General features: G+C 40.7%; 1 protein-coding gene across 1 annotated transcript; it reads right to left on the bottom strand.

Moving 5' to 3' along the window:
• Nucleotides 1–2049: 2049 nt before the first annotated feature.
• LOC104076954 (G protein-activated inward rectifier potassium channel 1-like) lies at nucleotides 2050–11576 on the bottom strand (the record flags this gene model as incomplete). The annotated part of the gene is made up of 3 exons (XM_009577992.1): nucleotides 2050–2803; nucleotides 4686–4902; nucleotides 11385–11576. Coding segments are annotated over 3 exons (1011 nt in total), but the record flags the coding sequence as incomplete, so codon positions are not given.
• Nucleotides 11577–11580: the final 4 nt, after the last annotated feature.

Here is an 11580-nt window from a genome sequence, read left to right as displayed (position 1 = left end):
ACTGCCTTACATGTCTGACAGTTGCATAACATGTGCGGAACAGCCTTTCATGTAACTTTGGAAAAGCAGATACTTTTGCTCATTGTTTCTGTGTCTATTAGAAATGCACTGTGAGCTGACTGACTCACAAGAATGCTTGAGACCCAGCGTAGATGTAATTTTATTTTATACTAATTCTGGCTGTTCTGAAGAGTGGGGAGAGTCATCATCCATGAAGACTTCACGCTGTGATCCAAATATCCCATACTAATACATTTAATAAATGAAAATACAAATTTCAGCACATATGTAATGTTGAAATTGATGTTGAAAACAAACGACGACAACAACAACAAGCAAATCCTACCCCTTTGCAAAATATCATTTTCCAGTTTCACACCTTAGGCAGGAGATCAAAAGCAAAAAATAGCTATTTATGCAAGCCAAGCCATCCCTGGCTTGGATATATCGCTTTACCTCTCTGTTCTAGTCATCAAGGCATGCGTTGCCGATTGATATGGCCACAGCAACCCGTTTTAAATTTTACTAAATTCTGTCCACATAACGAGAGCAGAATTTGATCCTTCTGTTGGGGAGTGCTCTGCCAGTGATAAGCACCCTATATGCTGAGCTACCGAACATTGCATTTTACAAAATAGCCAGTTCTGATTATGCTTGCTCACTGCCAACCAGAAAAAAAAGACCTCTTTCGCAGATTGAGATGGACAGCAGAATAGCTGAATAGTAATGCGATTATTCTGAAGTGTAGAACTCCAGGAAATCTAAGAAAGACAAAGTCTAGTTCTCGCCATTTCCTGATGATCAGTAAGGCAAACAGTAGTTTCAATTATGCAAGCTTTGTTTTAAAACCAGAAGAGCATTTTTCTTGTTCAATGCCAGTCACTTAGAAAAAGCTGTATGACACTTTAAAGAGATACTGAATACCAAAATACCTCTGTGTAAATATTCACTGACATCTTTTTGGTCATTTCTACAGATAAGGTTGCCATATTCCAGGGGTGAGCTTCTAAAATAGTCATTCAACAATTGAAAGTAAAACACCATTATTAGCAGAAGCACTTTGAGAGAATGCTCCATTATGCTCAAAAACGTGAAAGCCCTCTCTCAGCTGCACATTTAACATGTTACAGACCTGTGCTACTCTTTCTTTCAGTATCTTAATATATTTATGTTAAAACAAAGTTCTACCCTGCAATAAATTGCATAATATTATAAAGGTTAAATCTACAAAATTATTGAGAATCATACATAAAGGGAGAAAGCAAATGTAGCAAAAAAAAATGAGCAACATCAAAAACCCTCACCATTCATTAGTAAAACTCTGAGATGTATACATATTATTGTCCATTCCTGTAATGACTGAGCATTATCTAGCACTTTGCTTTTATTTACTTACGAGGAGTCTCCAAACTAAAATTTCATGAAATTGAGGTGTGAGACATACCATTAAGTTGAGCTACCGACCTCAAGTTCCCTTCACAGTGAGTGGTGATACGGTTGTTAAAATTCAACATGTGATCCCCTTGATCGAATGCTGGGGTTTAATTTTGGACAGGATAACTGATCCTCATGTTTATGAGAGCTCGTGTGAGTCAAACACAAATGGCTATCGCAAACCATTTCCTTTACCTGAATGAAAATGAACGAGATTCTGGGGGCACAGAGCTGGCATTCCACAATCATTGAGAAAGAAGGATGCATGCCACTAGGCTGCAACAGGAAGGCTACCTTCCGACAGGGTCACTGAGAGAACTGGACTACGACCAAAGCAGCATCACAGATTCTTCCTGTTTTCTGCTGTTCTGTACATCAGGAACAGTCCAAGATCTGAGCTGCACAAAATTGTGTTTCAGCTGGTTTTACACCCTTTTTGGCTTGATCTCAACATTTCACTCTGTAATTAAGGATCTGGTCCTTGTTTCGTGAAAAAGCATCTGCATATATGGAAGACAATGTAGATTTGCAACGAGCATGCTGATAAACATCATTAGGGCAACGATCTCTTTGGCACGACAGTCTAACCTTACTGCCCCTCAAAGTCCTATTATGCTACCTAAGTTGATCTGTACAGAACAATTATACAAAAAGGATTGTTCTTCCTCAAAGTGGCAAAACCAAATTATGACTTTACTATAAGACAACCCTTTCAGGTCAGCAGTCTCAAATGCAGTTTATCACCACAACTCCTGTTGCTTCTGCTCTTAAGAGAAGCTATCAGAGTTCATTTTTTGAAGTTTGGCAGGAAAATTATCTTCCAATTTCATGTCTAGAGCGTGCATACTTGGAGGGTTCTTCTGAAACTCAAGATCACCGGTAGACTGCGTCAAAGCCTTGGCATTTATTTTTAAGGCTTTCAGCTGTATCCTGTCATCACTGTCTTCACCATCAGAGATGGGACCTATTTCTTGAATTTTTGAGAGATCTCCGGTACTGCAAGTCTTCTCTGCATTACTGGAACTCATTCTCAGGGCTCTTCTTGGAAGGTCTTCCTTTCTCGAGCTAATCTTCTGAAGTTTAAAAGGGAGCTTGTTTTTCTCTCCTGCAATATCAATACAGTCAGGTGAACAAATCTGTTCTCTTCTGGTTTTGTTATTATCAGCAGGATTATTCAAGGGAGATGATAGGGACAGGTTTTCTTCTTGCTCTTTAACACTGTAAGGAGGAGTGGGGACTTCAAACGTAGCATGAAACTGAGAATAGTCGACACGGAAAAAGCCATCTTCTAGGGACATTACCGGGAGGAATCTGTGACCCCAAAGAACTTCATCTTCTGTATACGAAGTCCTAGCTTGACACGTCATTCCTACAGAAATGGAGACAAGAGCATGACATTCTAATGTGAGCAAGCAGACTGGCATATGGAACAAAAAATACAAGGTATGGCTGACAGGTAAAAATCAATTGTAACCTGTAACAAATTTATAGATTATAAAATGGAGCAATTGTTCCTAGTCAATCTCCCAACAGTCAATGGAATGCCTCTAATTGATTGACTAGATTTTTATGCAAATATTGGATCAGACTCACACCAAGCAAACAGCTTTTGATAAAAGCAAAACATAAAACTAAGACAGCATTAGCTCGCTAGCAACAACAATCTTATAGTTTGGATGTAATACTGTTTCTTGGAAGTCACCTTGGGAGAAAGAACTGTTGCTTGGCAGAGGCCTACAGAATTCTCTGGCAAAGATTGGGTGTGGGGGGAGCCAAAGCTAAATGAAAAATTCAATCTTCCATTCCCTCTATAGGCTAGGATACTTTTTCTCCAAATAGTATGTCAAGACAAAAGCTGTGCAGAGACACTGCAGCTGTCTTGCATGCCAAGACATAGGTACCGCTGTAAAGCTTGTAGAAGAATTTGTTCCACTTAGTGCAAACATACATCATTGGCAGTATTTACACGTGTGAACTGACAGCTAAAATGTGTTCTAACCAAGCCAACAACTCTGTTACAATCTCTGCACAACGGTGCTGATGATAACTAATACAAATATCCCAGGTGAGTAGAACTTTAAGACTTCCCGTCATGGTACTCTTCAGAGGCAGAATTAGAAGTCAGTAAGCCCAAACTCTGATTTGCTCTCCAGTTATTGCTAAATCAATTCTCAGACAAGTGTGAAATGTTTCCTTTGCCATACCCGGTTAGGTAATTGTATTAAGTGCAGTTATGAATGCATGCTTATCTAACATACAGGGTTCAGTTGCGGGATGAGAAGAGGCTTCTGTGGGCATTTAAAGCCTGCTGCACTCGACGTGAAAGCGTGTTCTGCCTTGGTGGATTGTGTATTTGTTTAGGGCTCAGTTCAGCACGTGGATAGTGATTGGTCAGTTCTGTTTCCTGTCTGGCATGAGATGACTGCACTTGGCTGTGCCAAAAGGACATTGCTGTTTCTAAGGCAGGAACCGGGCAACTGGTAATCTTGTTGAAAGGAGGATGAAAATGCTCCTTGGTTAATCAAAGTTTAACAAATCCTCAAAAGAAGGGAGAGGAAGATCAGAATATTGATGAACCTACTGAATGATTTGGACTTTAACAGTACGAATAGATCCTCGACGCAGAGCTTCTTACGTAGCCACAGCGCATTGTCACAGGATTCATAAAAGAATTAAGTCCTCAAAAGACAAGGCCACAAAGTCAGCTGTCATCTGGACAATGCCATATCAGAATTAAAAAAAAAAAAAAGTTAAAAAACCCAAAAGCCCCGCTCATATTTGCCTATAACCATGTGTTCCTACAATCTTTGTGACTATGTGGTCTGTGTTTGTACTGTAAAACTGGATTTGTTATTTTGCATTCAATTTAATGCAAGCTAGGCTGAAAGTGATTTTGCAGCACTGGCAACTTTTAAAGTTCAATGTTCTTTCAGGGTGGTGGTCCTTAAAACAGAAGTCTCATAAGGGTGTTGTCTGCTCTACATGCCGTATTCAAAGAGTGGCAGGGTACATCTCTTCTTGGATGTATTGGCCACTTTGGGCATCGGTAATGCAGAGCCCTGCATTACCCAACGGGGAAGGGAGGTCTCCTATTGGCTGGTAAAGGCCACTGAAGCTCTGTAGCACACAGCAGGATATTCTGGAGCATCCAGGATGAGCATCCTGAAAGGATTAACAGCTGCCTCACTAAAAATATCAGGACTGGAAACAAAGACTAAAAATCAGAGCATGCATATTATTATAAATCTTACCGGTAGTCTCAACGATTCCTTCAAGGATGACAACTATTTCAAATTGCTCGCTTCTTAGTGATCTTTGTGAGAGACAAAAAAAGGGGCTCTTTGAGTTAATTTCATGACAGATGGTTAATGGGGAAACTAAAAACAGCTGGTCAGCTCCAGTTCCAAATCCAACATCCAGTTCACACTGGTCTAGCGGCAGAAATTCTCCCTCCGGTGTCTGTCGGGACTAAAGATGAAAAGATGATTTAGTAAACACCATGTGAGGCAAAACATGAAAAGCAATGCAAAGAAATTTAAACCTGCCTCTTTCATAACATTATAATCTACATATTAGGTCTGGGGTCTTCATAACGGAGATATAAGTAATGCTAAATACTATAAGGCTACTATATATGACCAATTTTGACTTTTCTTATCATGCCACTAGATCTCATCATCATCTACAAACTTTACTATGATAGATACATATATTTTAACAAAAACATCATGTACCACACTATACGCCTTATAACGAGTGTTCTCCATGAACATCCTGCGGCAAAAGTTCCCATTAATGAGAACAAAATCTACAAGCCAGGCACATTTTAATCCATTGCCTGAATTCATGTTTCGTTATTTTTATATGTTACTAATTTCTGTTTGGCAGACACTGTGATGTACTAACTCAAAGGTAAGCATCGTAATTGTACAGTACGTCTGGTAAGTGACATTTCCACAGAACCATCTGAATCGACATTAACGATGCTATCATCCCTTGCCAATTTGCATGTACCACCTTCTGTACGTTGATCTTAATAAGGAACTTATGATCATTATTAAGCTAAGTGCCCCACTTTTATTCACGTCATTTCATGGGTCCAATAAAAATACTGATATGATAGCTTACCTCCACCCCATAGTGTTCCCCCCAAATTTTCCTGGTATTCAAAGTATAACTAAAAATTACATCAGTTGGCCAGGCAGCTCCTCAGCTGATTGCTTTAAAGGTCTCTGGTGGAAATTGCCCGTTAAAATTACAAGCTTTGCAGAGCTGATTTAAAATCCTATTTAAAATCCTTTCTGCTTCTTGCTTGATTAGAGAGCACTTAACTCTTTAAGAAGCCAACTATTGATTATAAATGATAGATTATTCCATAGTTACTAAATAGTTTTAACTGTGCTGCATTGGTATTGACAAATGTATTGGTTCCATTGCTTGGAAACTCCATCCATTAGTCCTGAGAGCAAGCCAAAGCTAGCAGTTTTGCCATCGACTTAGATCTGATTGGTATTCTTTTAAGAAAGTTTCTGTCTTTAAAAAAAATCCCTAAGCAACGAGTGCACCTTCAGATTGTCTCTCTGCTTCACCTGTATCTTAAAAATGCTGCATTTTTAAGTGCCTGGTATTTACTGGTGATTATGTAATCAGTTAGGTAGCTGGTAGAGTACAGTTCCATCTTAAATACAATGCATTATTTCATTTATGTGCTATGTGTCTGTTTTTCTGCTGAGGGAAAAAAAAAAAATTCTTCCTATCTAAATAACCAAGTTCTCCCTTACACAAGGGTCAGTTTCTCCACTACTGATGAGGACAGGGAAAATATCAGCTGATTGCTTGTAAAAGCATTCTCACACATTATTTGTGCTTTGAAAGGTAAAAGACATTGCTATAAAATAAAAGCAATCAAAACCACTACTATGTGGCAATCGTAACAGTCTGTTATATGCAAAGGTGTAATCAAACTACTGCAAAAACATCCTTTCTCATTTCCTGAGGGAACCTGCAGAACTAAGCTGCAGACTACGCCACTGCTTTTGTTGCCTGGCTACTGTTCTTTCAGCGGGTGCACAAATTGGTTGACAACGTATGATCTTTGCTCCAAGGTAACAAGGCTCAACATGAGCTGTATGAACCAACATCTAAACCTCAAATTTTCCTGAAGTTTTATCAAACACAATTACCTAGACAAATATGTGCATATTTGCACAAATTGCTGCCTGAATGACTTAAGAACTGTTTCATCTACAAACCATTTTTCTCTGTGGAAGAGTCTTCGATCAAATCCACTCAACAGTAAACAAATCCAGCGAGGATGATTAGAGGTAACAGATCTGGGAGAAAGCAAAAGGTTGTGTTTGAGGTATTCGGTATCTTACATACAGGACTGATTTACGCAGGGTATGGAGAATTTTTAGAAGAAACTTGTTTGTTAAACAGAAAGAAATTAACCTGAATGAAGATAGCTTAATAGCCATAATACGTTAAGATTCCTAGCCAGTGACCTTTGTTGCATATATATAGCTTTACTCAAAGGATCACAAAACAGGGCAGAGGACTATAAACTGTCAGCAGTAAGTTTGGAAGGAACACTTGTGACTCTCTATTTTGACCACTCGCATAACACAAAGCCAAATAAATTCCGCAGATTAATACATGCTTGAACAAGGGCACAATTACTTAGAAATGCCCCAGCTTTCATTTTAAATGTGTCCAGAAATGGAGAATCCAAAGGTCTAGATGAGTTGCTCCAAAGGCTAGTTGCCTCACTGCTAAGAAAAAAAAGACTCCTCTGTGTCCAGATTTTTCCACCTTTAACTTTCTGTCACTGGATCTCTGTTTTATTACTAGGCAGACTTCCATTGCATCATCACTTGGTCTGTTTTTGTGTCTGACTAAACATTTTATGCCCTTCGAGTCTTCGCTCATATCCTTTATTCATTCTTGGCGCTTTTCTAAACCCTGTTGTTTATGCACATCCTTCTTTAACCAGACACAACGCAGTTTTATTATTATTAACCCTCTTTCAGTTCACTCGTTTAGAGAACTCACATAATTTTGTTTTCATACCCAGGTGCACTAATTAAGCATTGGAGTAGAAAACACAGGATGCAAAAGACAGATGACCAACAAGCTTAATATTGAAGTATGTTGTAGAGAAACTCAGGAATCTAGAAAATGCTAAACTGGTACATGCTAATTTGCCATACAGTACTATGGTATTTTCAGTTCTGGTATTTGAGAGGAAAAACCCTGATCTCACCTACCTACGCTTCTGCCCCACCCTTAGACTAGCAGCTTGCAAGAACATTTATTATATATTGCATTACTGAAATAATATGAACCTGTTACTTTGATACCGCTGTTAAAGAATTTTATGGTTTTTTGGTAGTGACACTATACCTGGAGCTCTAGCTTAGATAATTCCCAGAACGACTGCTACTTTTCAATAGAATCTAGTTGCCCCAAGCTGTAAATATGACCTGAGTGAGCTGAGCTTGTTCAGGCCGGAGAAGAGAAGGCGTAGAGGAGGATCTAACAGCAACCTCCCAAAACCTAAGAGAAAGGTAATCAAGAAGATGGAGCCAGGCTCTTCACAGCAGTGCATAGCGGGAGCAAGAGAGACAACAGGCGTAAGTTGAAACAAGAGATGTTCTGACTGAAGAAAAGCTTTTCCACCATGAAGACAGCTAAGCAGTGGAAGAGCTTGCTTAGCAAGGCTGTGCAGTCTTTGTCCTCAAAGGTTACCAAAACCAGATTGGAAAAAGCCCACAGTAACCTGGTCTAACCTCCTACTTCACCACACTTTGAGCAGGAGGTTGGACTAGAGATCGTCCGAGGTCCCTTCCAGTCTGAATGATTCTGTGATATTCAAAAACATATCATTTGCACTTTCTGCAGGTGCCCTGCTTACCGAGTTATTGAGATCACAATATAATGGGTCTTCTCACCTATTTGCAATGCCTGTCATCTGCCATCTGCGAACTTTCTGCTAAAATTTTGTTTGCTTTCAGCTTAATTCAAAGCTGTTAATTAGTACAGCTCAAAGAATAGGTGCCTGCTGGTCATAAGCCAAAATGCACTGGCTCTATGGCTACTATGCTTCACAATTCTATTTTTAAAACTATTGCTTAGCACATGTTGAAAACAGGCTACTATGACTTATATTCCTCAGCTTTCTGAATCAAAATGTTCTACACTACTAGCTGAAACACTTTACAGACCACTTTACACACCATCATATTTATCAGTGACATATGTAATCCCACCAAGAGAAGATAAAAATAGGTATCGTAACTAATTTTAAAAAAAATCAATACTGATCACCATACGGTGGATGCCGGTTGCTGCTGCTGCTACCACCAGATCACTCAGGTGCACTAGTGAGGTCCAGGAATTAACAGGCAGAAAAATACAGTTCACTGTGACACTAACCAGGACCTGGAACTGCACATTTTCATCAGCTAGTTCCAACCAGCTTCTTTCTATTTCGTGCCCCAGGAGTTTGCTTTTTCCTGCTTCTAGAGCACTCAATGTAAATTAGAAAGACTCGGGTTTCTGGAAAAGTTTTTGCTGAAACACGCACACTTAGTCTTGTAACCCTGTTTTACAAACTCTCCACAACTCAGTCCAAAAAGGGCCCCAGACTTTTCTGTGACATCACTACGCCATGCTGCTGGGCAGTCCCCTGGACCAAACAAAAAGCCAGCACAGTGTGGTGGCACCACTGTGATCTACTGAATATCCAAGGGCATATATCACACTTTCAGTAAATGCCATTCAGACAGACTTAGATTGGTGTACTTTCTTTACAAATGTAAATCCTTGGGGCTCCATTGGTCCCACTGAAACACTATGTTCACTACTAAATATGGCTCCTATCTCAAGTACAGAAGTGTGATAAGACATATTTCTTCACATTCTTTCACTGTGACACAAGTAAAAAAAAATCTAGCTATCTAATTGGGTGCAGGAGAAGTGTAGCAAGATCAGCTGTCAACAGCACTGCATGAAGCACAGCAGAAAGAGCACAAGTCACAAAAAGGCAGCACTCACTAAACACAAATAGTAAGCAAGTTCCGGCACATTCACCGTAAGTTTACAGAACACACAAAGCTACTTCAAAGCAGCTGATTCACACGCTGCCAGAATGGCCACTATGACTGCTGGAACGGTGTGTCCATTTCAAGGGGCACCTCAACGCACTGAGAAGGATTTACAGAAAGACATGGGAACTAATACCATGCCTTGTAATGAGGACTGAAGGGGCAGCTAGTACACAAACATTTGCTTTTAAACTCTCCTGTGTCCATAGCTTATATTTGCCAAAGGTCACAAAGCAGCCTGAAGACAAGTCATGGGCATGATGATCGTCTGAAAGAAATCAAGTATTACTCACCGATTCATTGTCTAGTCTATGAATCAGCTACCATAAAACAAATCGCTCAAGCAGGTCCATCAAATGTCCTTGTGTTTTCTGTCCCAATCATCTGCATACCACCATTGTGTAGCAATAGAATTATCAGCAGACAGCACACCAGGTTGTCTATTCGGTGTCTTATTTCAAAAGAAGTTTATAGCGAATTACTATCGCTGTAAAAACACAACTGTGACACCGCTTTTATTCCACTTTGACTTGCATTCCGTCTTGGATGATGGACAGAATTAAATACTTTAGAGGAGGCTTTCTGCTAATTTTTAATAGTTAGAGATCAACTAAAATCATGATTTAGCTGGCTTTTGGATTCCTACAAAAATTGTTCCGTTGTAACTCCTGACAGCTTGCTCCCACATACATATCCAACCTCTTTTTGAATCTTAGCAGATTCTCCATTTAAAATGGTATTCTGTGACAAGAAGAATTAACAGCTCAGTCAAGCATTCTGCATAGAACAGAAGGAAAACAGCCTTTTCCATTTACCACTGTCCCGTCACCTACTGTATCTTGCTTGTTTCTGCAGATTATTAAAATGGCCAAACAGTTGCTCCAAAGAGAGGATTACCATAGAGAATATAGAACATTTATGACATTCAAATATGATATTCTGAAACTAACATCATCACTGGGATCCAGCTTCTGATGCTCCCAATCAAGCGTGCTCCCGTGACAAGACATAGCTATGAGCTGCTACGTTGCTTCATCTCAGCATGCCGCACACAGTGTTTTCCTTCCATTCTACTCCTGCCCGATGTCTCTTCCAGACTCCTGTGCCTGCCAAACTCTACTGTTTCCCGATGATTTCTTTATTTTTTGGGTTATGATCTCCTTTGAATTCCAGTTTTTCTTGCATTCTGAATTACGCTGACCATTGTCAGTGATTAATAAATAGATATTGGTGACAATCAAAGGGCCCTTCAACTAAAGCACCTGCACAATCCCTCTGAAATGCTGGGAGGCTACTGGCTGGAACCATGGGGTAAGGAACTACAAGTTAAAGCTCCCCAAGTTTCCCCAAGGGGAAGAGGAGGTCAAGGTTGATCTTTGTCCTAATTTAATGTCACCACAAGATGGGTATCATCAATTTCTTATTCTCAGCTGTCACCTGCTAAGGGGCATGCCTTAGTATACCTGCAGCTATCCTGTATCCTGACACATCCATCCTTCCTGACAAAATTGGCTTCCTGACAGCCTCACAATCCACTGGAATGCCCCTGGGAGCTCTCTGATGAGACTGTCTTTTCCCCTATGCCTGCTTGGTTCTTTCGTGGCTCCCACTATGGGCAGCCACAGCAAATTTTTCCGAAGCCCTTCATACCACCCGAGCCACGTACTCTTCACCCACATGCCAAGGGACAGGGCAACTGCCCCTGGGGCAGCAGCAGGGGCTGCACAGGGGAAGCCCCATGCTACCCGTATGATGGGCACGTGGTTACACTTGGCCCACGCCCTGCCCGTGTCACCCACCGCAACGCAGGTGCCCCATCCTGCCCGCTGTCACGCCAGGCCTCACCTTGATCAGCTTGCAGCGGATCTGGGCAGACACCATGTGGCTGTTGCGGAGGTTGCCGACACGGAACATGAGGCAGAGCTTGCCATCCCGCTGCGAGACAACTGCGGCACGGCTGAACATGAGGGTCTCAGCTCGCTTCTTGGGCTGGGACATCTTGATGAACATGCAGCCGATGAGGAATGCATCGACGATAGAG

This window comes from Fulmarus glacialis, unplaced genomic scaffold (genome assembly GCF_000690835.1).
Source record: "Fulmarus glacialis isolate BGI_N327 unplaced genomic scaffold, ASM69083v1 scaffold29505, whole genome shotgun sequence".
NCBI classification, from domain to species: Eukaryota; Metazoa; Chordata; class Aves; order Procellariiformes; family Procellariidae; genus Fulmarus; species Fulmarus glacialis.
The sequence above is the reverse complement of the archived record's forward strand: the minus strand, read 5'-3'. Positions and strand labels throughout refer to the sequence as shown.